A 16,414-nucleotide genomic window follows, 5' to 3' on the forward strand; every position below is an offset into this window, starting at 1 on the left:
AAGAATCTCAGTAAGGGTATCTGGAAATACAATGGACTCAAGCAAAACCAGGAATCTACCAAAGAAGTTAAGTAAAGAGGAGTGACTTGGAGGAACAGACTCATTTGAAAAGTGTATTTCTCTTCCTGAGGGAGGACTCCAATGTGGTGAAGGAATAAGGATGAAAAGTAGAATCCTAGTTGAGGTGATGTGAAGGTCATCAATTTTTTTCTTCTTTTCAAAGTCTGAGTTTTCCTTAGTCTCATTTCCTTCATTCTTTTCTGTTTATTTAGAATTCACATTTTCCTTGGCTTCATGATACTCTATTTGATTTTTCATTTGCTTTACTAGTGCTCATTCTGTTCCAACCCTGCCTCATCTCCTATTTCTTCTCTGTGATCAGTACTCAAGTTATAAAATCAAATTTTTACTTCTCTCAATATATTTATATCTATGAAAAGTCATTATTCTAATTGTTACCTTTTGCAGAAAGCCCTTCAGATCTACATCTCTAATCCTGATACTTCACTTGAATTCCCCCCCATCCTCAAATACTTAGTTGACATTTCAACAACAGTAACTTAATGTCACCATAACCTCTGCATGTGAAGCCATCATTTCAAAGCTTCCTCCCAACCTTGAAATTTGTTTTACTTGCTTCCATTCCATTTTTAAAGAGAGCAGAATGTTTCTGCCCTTTGACTCAACTTTCCTTTAAAAAATATTTAGGGTCTTTTTCTCTTCAGTGCAATGTAATCTATTATTTCTTCAAGGATTGTTTATTATTTACATTCCCATTGTCACCACATTAATGAAATCAGACTGCTCACTCCCTGCTGGTAATCACTGCCACATGGGCCCTCTTAAAACATGATTTTCATCCTACAATCCATTTTGCAAAAGATTTAAGTGCTGATTTACAAAATTGCATACTGGAGATCATCTAGTCCAACTCCTCTTTTGCTGCACAATTTTCTCCTAGAATAGCTTCTAACTTTAAGTTTAGCACAAGGTTTCTGAAAATATTTTTTTAATTTTATTTTATTATGCTAGTCACCATACATTACATCATTAGTTTTTGATGTAGTGTTTCATTATTCATTGTTTGCATAAAACACCCAGTGCTCCATGCAATACGTGCCCTCCTTAATACCCATCACCGGGCTAGCCCATCCCCCTACCCCCTCCCTCTAAAACCCTGTTTGTTTCTCAGAGTCCATAGTCTCTCATGGTTTGTCTCCCCCTCCGATGTCCCCCCCCTTCATTTTTCCCTTCCTATTGTCTTCTTTTTTTTTTTTTAACATATAATGTATTATTTGTTTCAGAGGTACAGGTCTGTGATTCATCAGTCTTAAACAATGAAAATATTTTTTATTACAGCCTCCATAAGGAGAAATTTTAATTTAATTTAAACTTAAAATAATTTAATTAGTTTAAATTAATTTACTCCTAATAAGGTAAATTACACACTATGGAGTAAGATTCTGTCAGGTAGAGTCAAGCTTTAGAGAACACAACTGTAATGTTATAATAAAAAAGAAAAAGAAATAAAAAGAAAAAGAGAGAGAGAGAGAATGCATGGCCTAGCATGTCTACTGATTCTAGTTATTCAAGATCCCTCAGAACACAGCCTTAATTTATTTTCCAATACCCCTCAGGATGCTTTGCTCTCTTGAAATTTTTTTCTCCACACAGTTAAGGCCCACTGATCATCTAAGACCCCCTCCATCTATGGACCTTTTGTCTCATTTTCTTTTCATCTTGATTTTTCTTCTTGTTGAACTCCTATGATAACATTTAATTTTTACTTCACCTAGACACACTTGACCTTGTTAAAGTTACAGTTACTTACATCCAAAGCTCAGGGTTGCTTCTGTGCTTCTGACCATCCCATAGTTATTTGATGCTAAGCAGTAATATATTCCAGCATCTTTTTGTTTGTCAGGGTTGTTGATAACAAGGTTTCCCCCTACCATACTGTACCGATCACTTGTCAGATCAATATCCCCATTATTCATTCGCCATCTGTGAGAAAGAAAAACAAATGTCATATCAAAGGTCATGAGGCCTGCAAACTGCATACTGGCCTAATATCATCCTCAAATAATATGGGTACAGCTCCATGTGAAATCAGATGATTAAGTGAATGACTCAGTGTGGTATTTCTTCACACCTTATAATTCTGTGTCTCTGGGCTCATGATTTATAATTTAGTTCAGGCACAGAAAGGTAAATGTTCAAGTGCATGAAATGTGTTCTCTTTATTCATGAGGCATCAGAAAGGGCAAATATTTCATTGAATTTTGCTACATTAAGTGGCTTCTTAGCAGATATACGTAGATTATAAATGATAACCTTCTATGTACTAGTTAGATTCATGCATATCCAGATGTGTTGCATAAAATATTAAAAAGCACTACTCTAGCAAAAGTAAAATATAAAATATCAATACCTGATTCTAAATATCAAAATAAATTTTCAATAAAACTAATTGAAATCAGGGTTCTATTGAGTAAATGTCACACTCTGACCACTAGAGGTCGATCACACAATTTGGAAAATTGTAAAAATCAATTGGATCTTTTGTTTCCAAGCCTCCAATATAATATTGCAGGTATATTTAGAGGAATTGTGTTATAAATAAATTGACTAAAAACAGGACTCTAACTTTCTTGGTGAGATGATGAGAAGAATAAATGTAGAAAATAGTTTTCAAAGGGCGCCTGGGTGGCTCAGTCGTTAAGAGTCTGCCTTCGGCTCAGATCTTGATCCCAGGGTCCTGGAATCCAGCCCCACATGGGGCTCCCTGCTCAGTGGAGAGCCTGCTTCTCCCTCTCCCTCTGCCTGCCGCTCTGCCTACTTGTGTTCTATCTCTCTGTCAAATAAATAAAATCTTTAAAAAGAGAAAAAGAAAATAGTTTTCAATTAAGCTGACCATCTATGTATTACACTCATTCTGTTATCAGGATTCATGTCTTCAGCAATGTCATAGGCAAGAGCCATGATCAAATAGTGGGCTGTGGCCTCATGGCTCATGGCCTTGCACACGTCTGATCAAGGTCAGACTCTTACCAAAAAAAGCCTAATTATTTCTGAATATCTTTTATTAAATCAAATTACTGGAACGTTTTTAGTTTTAATTTTTATAATGTAGGAGGTAATTTAAAAAGCAAACACAGAAAATGATGCTTTTGCATTTTGAAAACCTACCAAATTCCAACCCAATGAGTCTATCTTCCCCTTTCCCCCAATTGATGGCAATATTGGCTCTGCTTGAACAATCCAATGTCAAGTTGCTTAGCATTTGCCAAGGCAATGGGTTTCCCTGTAGAGCAATACCAATTTTTTTTTTCCATTATGTTGACTCCAAATTTTTATTTATTGCATTAACTCTTCTTTAGTGGATTTGATTCTGCCTTTGATGTCATATAATGATTAAGTTTTGCTGTGTTTGGGTAAGTTCACTGGTTTACTTTATTGTCAGGAATGTACACCTTTGTTGTAACTCCTTTCAGACAGTTTTAAATGCAATTCTATTAGCATTCTCATTATTTTGAGGGTCAAAGCAAGATAATGAAAGCTTCAAGCCTGGTAAGTAGAGTTCCCTGTTGTACCTTTCAGGGTGTTGCCATGAATAAGAAATTATCACAGAACATGCCATAAATATAAAACTAACTGTGTGAATGACACCTTGCATGATTACCAAGGTTAGTATGGCTTGTTCTGAATATTAAGTAAATTTTTAAAACTTCAAATGTTCTTTTCCATCAGACAAACTGCATCATGAGCTGAATTCTTTCCTTTTTTTTTCCCCCTGTCAAATGCAGACTGTCTTCATAACAGAATTTAACATCTACTTCTCCTTTCCAGCTCTCTACATTAATGTGTAGATAGTCAGGCCACCCTCATCCTGGGGACTTCAGTGCTGGTGCAATCTATGGGAGGGAGTTGGTGAATGTATTTGTCAAGCAATGCATTGTCTTCTTATTTTATGTTTTAAATCTTGGTAAGAACACTTAATATGAGAGCTACTCATATGAGGTATCTAAAATAGTCAAACTATAGAAGCAAAGAATAGAATGGTGGTTGTCAGGGACTGGAGAAAAGGGGAAAAAGGGAGTTGCTAATCAATGTTTATAAAATTTTAGTTATGCAAAGCTTTGCTTCTTAATGTGTAGGCAGGGTAGGGGTTGGGTAGGCACAAGCAAATAACACACATTTCTAGAACAATCTCTTCTGTTTTGTTGCCTCCATTTCAGGCTGTAGACTGATTTGCTGTTTCCATGTATGAATGTCAAGGAGAAGGGTCACAAAATAAACATCACTGAAATAGCTTTTGAGATCATAGAAATAGCTTTTGAGATGTTATCAACTTATCTAGATAGATACATACTGAAAAAATCATATGTTTCTTTGAAAGCCATAAAACCTGTGTTTCGGTCCTGGATCTGTGACTTACTAACTCTGGAGCAAGTCAGTTTATTTATTCAAGATTCAGCCTCCTCTCCTATAAAATTATGTGCTTGGATTAGATCTCCTCTACAGATAATATATACTATTCCATGTCCATAACTATGTATATAAACTCCCATTACGTGTGGCTTAAGGGTAGAAACAAGTCTAGCCCATCAAATATTTTCAAAATAAATGTGTCACTTATAATTTATAAAATATCTATTTATTTTGCATTCCCATGCATGAAATTGAAACAATAAAAATAATTTCAAAGGGATGGTGCTTTTGTATCTAAATTCATATTTTATTTTAAGAATAATTTTGTAATTTAGCCCAGAGACTCACAAGAGTCTCTTGAACTCAAGAGAAAATGAGTTCAAATAGGATTAAATTTGATAACTTTTTATAACAATAGAAAGTTATTTTTCTGTTGAGAAAAAAAATACTATGAAAATCAATCTTGTTGAATGACAACCTTCAATTAAGTTAGCTGACATTGACATACTAGAGCCCCAATTTCCCCATCAATCACTTGCTTTGTCTTCATGGAACTATTTCACAGGTGAAATTCAAATCCATTGGTGTTTGGTTAATTTTTTAATCTTATTCTTTGTATCAGACTAGAAACTGTTAGTATAATTTTCTGAACCATGTGAGGCAGAAAAACCCATTGTTACCTTTTATAAAGTTATTTTTATAACATAAATAGGTATCCCAGAAAAGCAGAAAGAGACATATTGGTATAAATTATCTAATTTTAAGAAATTTGCTGTATTGCCTAGAATATAGATTTGAGACCACTGAAAAAAGTGGTGCTGTCTAGAATTATGTATGTAAGTTCTCTAGATGTAGTTGATATAGGAATATTATCTATAATATGTAAGTATGAGTTATTCAGGTTGATGCATCTAAGAACATTTTGTCCTCAAATATATATTTAAATTGTGTTTGATTTTCATATAACCTTGTATACGCTTAATAGCATGATCACCATTTGACAATTTTTAAGTGGATAATATCAAATGGCATTAGCATTATCTGTGCAGGAAATAGGAAGTGGATTATTTGCACATATTTAAGTTTAGAAAACTTACTACCAGTTTGGGCATGAAACAACTCTATTTTAATAACTTACATGTCAATATTTTTGTTAATATCCCTGCATTTTGTTAACAACCTTATATTATAGCTTTCTCTATCAGTATAGGGTCACAGATGCCCATCTATAATCTAGTCTGACACTCCATTGTGAAAAGAGCAGTGAGGTACATTACTTGTAAACTGGGAAAGGGCTGGCTCGTGCCCTACAGTTTAGTGAAACTTTTCCTTCTGGTGATTCCTCTGGATAAATGGTATTGATTGGCTGCTCTTCAAAAATTGGTCCAAATCCTTTATCTTCCTCAGAAACTACAAGAAAAATAAAATTATTTTACATTGTGCTGTTTTATAAGTCAAAGAAAATTTGGATACATTTAAAAATGTTTTGGAAAAATGTTAGAAACATCAAATCTCCATTTCCATTCAAAACAAAGATATTTGCCTCCACAATCCTGAGGAAAACATTTAGGTGCTTTATTCAAAATTCTTTTCCGTCCATCTCTCATTATTTCTCCCAAAGCACCCGGTGTTGTCATGCTTAACTATATAGCCCCTCAAACAGGTCAGGCCTTCATGCCTCTGAGCCTTTGCGATGTGTTTTTTCCCCTTTCTGGAATCGCCATCTCATTTTTCTCCTCCTATCAAAACTCAGACAGTCCTTTATGCCTCAGCTATAGTTAGTTCCTTCGCCATGTCTCACCCCTCCTAGCTTTGGTTGGTCCTCATTTGTGTTCTCACGCCACTCACACAGCTTATGGTATTTAGCACATCTTCTGTGATTCTTGATACAATTGTCCGTTCCATGAGACTGCAAATGTTTGGAACAGGTGGCTGTGTCCATAATCTCCCAGCTAGCTGTCAAGCAGTCTGGAGCACAATAGGTGCTTAATGATTTTTTAATAAGAGAATGGATGAATTTCTAGAAGCTCTGGGGAGATTAGTCTCTTGTTTATTTTTTCTGAACAGGTGACCAGCACCTGTACTCAGTAACACCTAGAACAGTCAATGAACAAATTATTGGGATCTGACCAACTGTTTCAGAATTCATCACAAGCAAACCCAAGTTGGGAAGCAGCTGGTTCTCTGGAAGGGAAGAGTGATGCTTCACAGCAGGAAGAGGAGAAGAGAATCACTCATATGACATCAGTGTGGCAGCATTTACATAGACAAGCTAAGAGCCATATGCCCCACATGAATTAATACTAGCATGTGTGGCTAGGAAGGAGGATATTCTTACATAAGATCATTAAAATGTCTCTGCTAGAGCAAAGCTATGGTTCATTCCTCCAATTAGTTTTTAAGAGAGAGTTTAAAGCAAACACCAGAGACATTTTTTCTGCTCCAACATCAACCTTGAAGATGAGAGCTTTTTTCCAGCTTCCATTAATGAGGAGTTTCATTATATCATTTAAATCTTGCCTCAGTACTGTTTACAGTGCCTTTGGAAAAATTATTTAAACTCTCCAATCCTTAATATCACCCTTTACAAAATGAGAATAATAATAAAATCTATCCCATTAGACACTGTGAGAAGTATTTTGAGACAATGCACATAAGACAGTAGTGTTCCTGGCTCACAGTCAGCATTCAATAAATACTGATTTTGTCAACGTTCTTGTGAATTTGCCAATCCTTTCAAAATTTGATTTATATATCTTATGTATATCTTATGCATATCTCATCATACGTATATATATATGTATATCAACTCATGAAATTTCTAAAAGCAAGAGGCCATGTTTTACTCACTTTTGTTGTTCTGGTGTTATTAGTGTTGTATCAACACATATTTGTATACATGTAGGTGATCAATAAAATCCTCAAGTTAGTTTCTCCTAGTTTGAAGCATTAATTTTTCTAAGCTTGCCTGAAATATTTCAAAGGGAGATGCTTCATTTTTAGTTTGGAATTTGCTGAAATTGCCATTCAAGAATTTACGACCTTAGTTCATTCCCTATCACCATCCTATTTCAGATAGCAAATTGCTGGATCAAAATCAAAGGAATCAGAGAAACTGAGATTTAGTTTCACCAATGCACTTCTCCTAACTGTTGTTTTATGTAAGCCATTTGTCCTATGTGGAGTCAACATTTAAAAAAGAAAGGAATAGGCACACATGCCCTAAGGGCCCACAGACCTAAGACAACCGTTAATGAGATCACAAATGCGAGGTGTTCACAGAAACCCTATGCTAATGATTTTGAAAGTCATGCTGTGAGCAGTGTCTATTCCATATCCTTCTTGAGGTTGTAAAAGCCAAAAATGCATATAATGTTTTCTGCTTCACTTCTAATAATTTTCCTGATGATGCCCAATATTTCCTGGCCTTTTAGGATATAACCGCACACCAGGGGAAATGAAGAATGAATCCCAAATCACTGACAACTACAGACTTTCACTTGGATGTAGGCTCTAGACTTTTCAATCTCTTAAAGAAATGACCTTGTACTTATCTATGATAAAAATCATATGCCATTTTTCTTCCCATTTGAACAACTTTATAAGCTCTTCCTTGGGTCTCTCCCAATTGCACAGCTTTTCTGATTGGAACAATTTAGTAACACCTGCTAATCTGCAGATTCTGTTGTTTCTTCCCAATTCACATGAAAATGTTTAAAAAGACAAGCAGAGAAGCGCAATTTTATCAATATATTTAGATTCTCTTCCTGAAGACAAGATGACTTCTATTCCAACTCTAACCCTGATCAATGACAATTTTAGTGTGAAATTTTTCAATTTTTTAAAAATTAAAGTAGACTAGATATTTACAGGGTAAAAATAAATATTATTTAGAGAAGTTTTAAGCTCATAAATATCTTCTGAGTACATTGTGTTTGTATAAAAAGCCTGATGATGAGTTTTTAGACACAACATAAAAAACATGATTCATTAAAGAAAAAAAAAGACAAGCTGGATTTTATTAAAATAAAAAAACTATGTTCCATGAAAAGACACTCGCAAGAGAATCTCAGGTGTTCAAGTTCGGGGGTTTTCCTTTGGGTTATCTCCAACTTGTATTCCACAAGGGGCAAATTAGAGAGACTTGCAACTAACTAAATCCCTATCTTATTTAATAATAGGGATATATTAGTGATTGCACACTATTTCACAAAATTTGTCCTCATCTCAACAGGTGCAGGGTTGTATTAGTTAAAACCTCTTTAACATTATTGTATTTCCAATGTAGAAATAGCCAGTCCCAGCCTGTCTAGCATCTGCTTCCACAGTACCCACTGGCAGTGCCATTAGAGAGGTTGTAATAATCCTAAATTCTCAATTTATAATTTCATTAGCTTTCTTGAAACAACTACTTTTATCACTCTGAAGTCGTTACATTCATACCAAATGGGCTTCATTATTTAAAGTACTGTATTTGCCTTCAAATTCAACACAGACATAAGCATATATTTATGTGAAGGTCGAGATTAGATTGGTAGATCTGTGTATTTTAATTAAATGCATAGTCCTAAATATTTCATTTGACAGTCTATCTTCTGATTTTAAGGCATATGCTTTTGAGACAAATGTTGGTCAGCTTTTAGAAGACTGAGGATGCTTTAAGTAGTTTCTTCACCTTAATCATATGCATTAAAAATAAGTTTTAATTTTTTCTAGAAAGGATAACAGCAATGAAAATTTCCATTGAAAATAATGGAATGTCACATAATAATAATGATGAGACTATATCTATTGCCAGGCAATACCTCAAGGGGCCTATATAAAGATTAAATATTTTTTGGGTGAATTGGGTTGAAATTTATATGCCAAACTGGATAATATTAGTGCCCCATGCTATTTTTGTTTCCCATGACAAGTACACTTCATAAATTATATGTATATACTTCCTACTCCACTTCCATCTGGCCTTTATAGGAACAGACAGTGAAACCTTCAGGGGATAAAAATATGAAGCTAATTTCCACCAAAATATTGGATTTATTTTTCACATTGACAGAACATTGCATTTAAGATAGTTCCCCTGGCTCATTCTCTAGGTCAAAAAGCAGACTAGGACACACTTCTCATCACAGTAGTACTTCTGGTATTATTTTACAAATATATGTTTCATGCTTTTGTAAAATGTTCAGGCCTAAATAAAAGAATGTATTCCATTAGATGGTTTAGCAATTACTGTATATATTTTATTTGGGGAATATATTTGGGCCCTTGAAAGCTAAATTACTCAAAACAAGCTTTTGAATTGCCTGGGCAGGCTCAGTGAACCTCTGAATGTTACCCTCATTACCCCCTTGAAGATTATCTGAGCTCATCACTCTATTCTCTCAGCTAGGGCACCTGGGTGAGGAGAAAATAAATTTCTGGGAGAATACAAGGCTCAGAAAAGGATTCATTAATGCAAGCATTATACTCTCAGCCAACAGAAAATATGTCCATCTTACTGCTTTTTTCTACAGCTGTGGAAGTAATTAGATGATAAATTATGGTGCTTTGGATGTATTATGGGGTTACAGGGCACATGGAACAAGAAATAGGTATTATGTTTCAGAAAAATAAGATTACTTTTTAAATACGTGTCCTTTTTCTTACTGGGTAGATTCTTCTAAAAAGGAGCACAAAATTATAGATGGCTTCTCAAGCTAATTTAAGACAGCATTTCAAATCACTCTTTCTTTTGATCTGCTCTTAATGCAAATTCAACAGTTTTCTACCACATAATGGTAGTCTTCTGGAGAAGTAAGTTCATTTCTTAAATTTAATCATGAAGATTAACAAGAAAGAATGAAATTATATAGGATTATTTGTTGTCAAATTTACAAATGTAAATGACAAGCAAAAGCTACTGCTTTTTTCTGTACCATTCTCAGTTCCATCATTAACATAATCAGTTTTATTATTTAAAATGGGATTACTTCACCTCTCACTGTGGGGAGATGGTCCACTGTAATCTTGCTATTCTATTTTATTTTTGAAAATTGAAAGTATAATTATGACTTGTACTTGAGAGATTTTTTAATTCATTTTATATCTATTTTGAAACAAATTCTATTTCTCATTCTGTAATATGTCATCTCAATCTGTTAGTTATAAAAACATACTTCTACATAAATATGTTATAAGAAGAGTCACAGGAAAAGAACTATTAGAAAAAAAAGCAATGGCAAAAAAATTTGAATAGAGTCTAATACTGGGATTTTTACCATATTTACAATGTTACGATAATTATGGGATGGTGAGTGTTACAAGCCTCTTGAAATACAATAAATTCTCTAAGTGAGACAGTATTTAAATTGACTCAAAGAATCATTTTTCCTTCTGTCTTCACTGTCAACCATTCCCCACTAGTAAGGGAACAAGGATGTTTAGAGCTTGGGCTTTGAATACTTGGATGCCCCAATCCTTTAGGGTCATGGGTAATATATAATATTGCAGTAATTTGCCATAACTAAAATATAAAGGAATTGGTTTGAAGAACTTGTAGCAATCAAACTGTTAGAACAAAGACTGGGGTCAGGTTAGCAGAAAGGTTTACTAAATTTCCCTTTGCATGGCTTTACCTGCCCAAGAGCCTATCAAGTTTCTTGATAGCTGCCACCTCCTTGCCCTAAGGTCCACGGCTAAAGCCTCTACACAGTGTTTTCCTTAACTGTCTAGGCATCTTGCCATACCTACTTCACGTATACCCCACTATGTAGCATGCTCCAGTTGGTACGCCTACTTTTATCAGTTTGCCTCCTCAGGCTATCTCTAGTCTATTTTAATTGATAACAGTGACTGTATCACAAAATAATGATAAGCTAGTGAATGCTATAAAATCTCAGTCATAATTAGAGATAGAATAATGCTTTATGAATGAAAATAATGCTAATTAAAAAAATCATGAAAATTTGGGTATAAGTACTATGAAGACACAGGAAATTCCATATCAGCTCTCTCTTCAGAATTTTAATTTTCCTTGATATTAGCTTTGAATATTATCATCATATGATAATCCCACTGTATAAATTAAGGATTATGTCATACTCTAATTCCATAGAATAAGGATTATACTGCTATTTTATCTCTTCCCCTTATTGTTTTTGTCACTAAATTATAAGGGAATTAAAGAGATATTTATTTTCATTTTAGGTTAGCCTCAGTAAAAGTTGGTCTTGAGAAAGCTATATCTTATTATAAAGTAAAAAATACCATAATTGAGAAAAGCATCTAAAATAAATATTTACTCTCAAATATTTAGTTATGAATTAAATATCTGAACATTACATGTTCACTATATGGAACTTAGTTGTATTCATTCTTTTATCTCAATAGGATACATGTTGATTTCATATAATCCAAAAAATAAAAAGGGAAGAAATTTTTAAGACATGTGGAAAAGAGTGGAGTTAGGTTTGATGATTTTTTTAATAAGCCTTGGTATACTTTATTTTTCAAACTAAAAATATCTATGTATTCTTAATGCATATATTTTATTTAAAAGCTAGTCACCTAGGTTATTAAGATTATTATGTAGTAATAGTTAAAAACTATTATATATCCAAGATAATGTATTGGATAGAACTCTCCCATTCATAAGTGAAAAAAAAAAAAACTCAATTTCAACTCACCTAAGTGGTGTGGCAGATATTGTTTCTCAACTCACCAGTGCCAGTCCTCCCCTTCTACCCCGATGATAAATGTCAGATATGCTCAAGGATTCAGTCTTCCCTCCCATGACTCAGAAGTACAGGTTGACTATTATTAATGTCATTACATTACTCCTTCCTATGACAAGCTTGGTGGTAAATTCGTGACCCAACTCTGGACATTGAGGTGTTTAGAGATCTACTGAAAGCTCTCTTGCTTTTAAAAAGAAAAAGATATGAGAAAAAAATACATCTCTTTCACCTGTAGATGTTAGGTCTACACGTAATATCTGCAACTGCAGCACTGTTTCCAATAGGTCAAGTAGAAAGCCTGAGAGTTGACTATTGGGTTCACAATATGCACATCACTGGTGACATGGACAAGGTACCTTGGTTGAATGCTGGTGTGAAAGTCTGATTGCAGTAGGTTCAAAGGAAAATATGGGTCAGAGAATTGAGACAGAAAGCATAGTTTATTTATTTATTTATTTTTTTAGTAATAATACTGAAAAGAAGAATAGATAAGTAGGATATTAGCTATACGGTGTGGGGTTTGCAGATAAATGATTCTTTAAATGAGAGAAATTACTACAGAGTGTTTGTATGTTGACAGCAATAATCCAGTAGTGGGAGAAACTGATGATGAGGAGACACAGGGGGCAATTGCTGGAGCAATGAACATAACTATATCAGATGGGATGGGACAAGTACAAGTGTAGGGTCTAGTATGGAGTCATCATGTGTGAAATGAGCAGGAGGACGGAGTGTGTGAGCATAGATGGAGGAGGAGAGTAAACATAGTAGCATGAATTTGTGGAAATTATCTTCAGGTTGTCTCTAATACCTCTGTGTAATAGGAAGCAAAGTAAGGATGGCAAGAAGCTGTCAGAGTTTTGAAGGGAGGGGAGCAACGATGACATGATCTAGGAAAATAAGAAAATGAATCCATTGGAGAAGTGGAGTGTGTTTGCCGGGCAGTACCAGCTGTTCACTTGAAAGTAGCAGTTATGAATTTAACTTGATGTCAGTCAGCATACATGAGGTTTTTTTTTCTTTTTCTTAGCAACAATTAGCTGGGTGGTCAAAAAGTTTGGTAATTTTTGGATATTTTACAATTCTTCTCTCCTCAGAGATTCAGAATACTTTTCTCTTAGTGTAATATTATTGGTTGAATTGTGCCTCCACAAAAATATATGTTGAAGTCCTAATCCCTGGTACATCAGAATGGGACCACATTTGGAAATAGGATGTTTATAGAAGTAATCACGTTAAAATGAGGTCATTAGGTGGGCCCTAATCCAGTATGACTGGCAAACTTAAAAACAGGTAAATTCAGACACAGAGGCAGACACGGGAGGAAGACATACATATGAAGATGGAGGTGGACATTGGAGTCATGATGCCACAAGTCAAGGAATGTCCGAGGCTACTCAAAGCTGGGAGAGGCAAGGGAGAAGCTTCTCCTACAGGTTGCCTCTATTTCTGGCAAGAAATGTTCAGTGGTTGAAGTAGAATCTAAACTAGCAGAATTAACAGTTATATTTAATAAATCATAAACAATAAATTCTGCAACATCTTTGGAATCCTAATTAAACTGAATCTTAAGGTTCTGAGGTCCTAACTTTAGTTCTATCTCTTTCAGCAAAGCAAGAGGCTTTCCAAAGTAAGTTAGGTGTTTACAATATTTAAAACATTGCTTCAAAATTTAATAGCATAGAACTGTTACAAAGCATGCAGGAAAAAATATAGACCACATGGAATATTTTCTATCTGCTACAATCCTCTAATAGCATATTTGTTTTTGGTGTATACATTCAATTCATTCTGGCAATCAAACAACTTGTCTTGTGACCCCAGATAAACCATCTTACAAAATCTCCAAGTGATCTAACATTAACCATTTGCCTTTAAGTTTAGAGAGTTAATAGCTTAGAGATGAAATATGGTTCATCTGAGAAAAATTATTCTTTTAAATTTACCCTTTCATTAACTTACCTCCATGACCATATCTTCTGTACCATGTAAACTCTAAAAATAAAAGAAAAAGCAATTTTAATCCCAAAGCAGCTTTCAAGTTGTGGTTTCAAACAACAAATAACGGAGATACTAGTTAACGAAATGACACTGGTGGCCCTTTACTATTACAGCTGATGTATCATCACATGTTTGCAACTATTTATTTCATGTCTTTGCATTTTTATAGTTGCATTAAAATTTGTGGTCAATAGAATTAGGATGAATTTTTCACTACTAATAAGTTATTGTTTTATTTCATTCATAAAGCTAAGACTTAGCCACAATAAACCTACCACAAAGTTTTCTTTATTATATTTGTATAATATGTATATAAATATGCATGTAATTGTGTGTGTGTGTGTGTGTGTGTGTGTGTAACTCCTGTGGTTATAGCAATGTCATTAAAATTCTTAAGCACTGATGAAATAGTTATATTTTATGAATTCTGAAGTCATAATAATAAAAATTACCACCAAAATAAAATAGCATTTTTATTTCCTTAATAATAAACAAGAAATGCAATAAGATGCCTAGCACATTCATCATTAAAACAATCAATGAGAATTGATAAATAACGGATAAGATCCATCTATGTCTTGAACTTAATTAACAACTCAACAAGTATTTACTGAGCTAAGGTAATTGAGATGAAGGTATTAGAAAAATTGATTGTTAGAAAACATGCTGCTTTCAGATAAAAATATAATGCATCTCTCCCTATAGGAAATATTTCTGAATCCTTACTTGCCTTCGAAAGATAGAGTTATAGTATTTGTCTTAAAACTAGAGCACTTTCAAAACTACTTTGTTATTATTAATGTCCTTGAACACATTGTAGATTATTTTAAAATTGTTTTTCACAAGACTGACCAGCCAGTAAGAAAAATTAAATTATATCAACTTACAAATAAATAAATTAAAAACAAAGGTAACAGATGTTTAAAACCCATTACTGTTTAATTATTTTACTACATTTTTCTTTTATTTAAGCTATTGAGGTTACTTGAGTATACTGTATTTATATGGTGAAAATATTATATAATGGTAAGCTGTTGAATATCTTTTCCAACAGCACGTTAAATTATGTCAATTTGTCAAGATTGGCCATAGCAGGAATATTTACTCCCCAGCAACTGATGAATGCTACATAGCAAGGATATTTTTCTCTTCCAGAGGTCCATTTTTTAAACATTTACCAGCTTACCACTACATAAGACTTACTAAATCTTGTGAAATTTTACTTGAAAATAAAAAGAAAAATAGGGTCAGCTTTAAACATATTAATTTACATATCTGACACGGATGTCAAAAATATTAATTTTAACTTCATGTACCAGATTTAGTAAAGTGAATACACACATATTAATTTTATTGACATAATTCATGGAGAATATGCAAAGGATATTTCTTACCTGATAAACAGGTTGTAAAAGATATTATCACAAGGTGACTGACGAGCAACCACATTTTCATCTTGTTTGTGTAAAGGTTAGTTTTTATGGTAGCTGGATAATAAACACCTGCATCAAAAACAGAAAAGAAAAAAAAAAGGAAAGGTAAATGCTTATTATTTGGGGTCAACATTATTGATTCAATTTTATTTTATGTTTCTTGTTTATAGAATAAGTTTTAGTTTATTTAAATATATTTGTAAGCACCATGTTTTATGAAACAATAGACTTGGTATCAGAGGGTTATCAGCTGCCTCTAGGATTGAGCAAGTCACTCACTCAATTGGTGTGTTCTAGCTTTTAACTCTAACAATTGATCATAACAGTATTTTTTTCTACAAATGGCATAGTTGCAAACATTTCCATATCAATCAATTTAATTGAAGATCACATTTAACTGAAGGGCTGGTAGAAAATTCAATTAAAGATATGTTTGTATAAGAGCTTTGTAGAGCAGAGCACAAAATTGGAACTTTGAAGAAGTCGGCTCCACTGAGGGAAGTGGGGGATGGAACCCTCGCTGGGACAGTGTGGTCTCAGGACCCTCGGGTCACAGAGAGACCAGGGGTGCCTGAGTGCGGCAGAGCTCCCAAGTATCGGAGCCGGGAAGCCAGCTGCCAAGACTGAGCGGAGGAGTGGGCTCTCAGCTCAGGATTGCCATAAACCATGATCCCAGGCACAGTCGGGCCAGTGCTCCTCCAGCAGGGACCCAACAAGCGGCAGAGCCGCGGAGACTCCCCTTCCTCCCCCGGGAGGAGCGATGCCAGAGCGCACCTCAGGGATCTGCTGGGTTTGGAGACTCCACACAGGTCGTGTGCCAGAGATAGAAAC

At 34.4% G+C, this 16,414-nt stretch overlaps 1 protein-coding gene across 4 annotated transcripts in view; it reads right to left on the reverse strand.

Moving 5' to 3' along the window:
• CNTN1 (contactin 1) overlaps positions 1-16,414 on the reverse strand; it is a 381,883-nt gene that overhangs the window by 158,782 nt on the left and 206,687 nt on the right. For all 4 annotated transcript variants that reach the window (XM_027593329.2, XM_027593330.2, XM_027593331.2 and 1 more), the window contains 4 exons: positions 15,545-15,652; positions 14,112-14,144; positions 5,709-5,841; positions 1,832-2,004 (listed from right to left, as the gene is read on the reverse strand). In XM_027593329.2, the coding sequence (XP_027449130.1) occupies positions 1,832-2,004; positions 5,709-5,841; positions 14,112-14,144; positions 15,545-15,605 (400 nt within the window). In that variant the 5' untranslated portion in view covers positions 15,606-15,652. The remainder of the gene's footprint in view (positions 1-1,831; positions 2,005-5,708; positions 5,842-14,111; positions 14,145-15,544; positions 15,653-16,414) is intronic.

Source organism: Zalophus californianus, chromosome 9 (genome assembly GCF_009762305.2).
Source record: "Zalophus californianus isolate mZalCal1 chromosome 9, mZalCal1.pri.v2, whole genome shotgun sequence".
Classification (NCBI taxonomy): Eukaryota; Metazoa; Chordata; class Mammalia; order Carnivora; family Otariidae; genus Zalophus; species Zalophus californianus.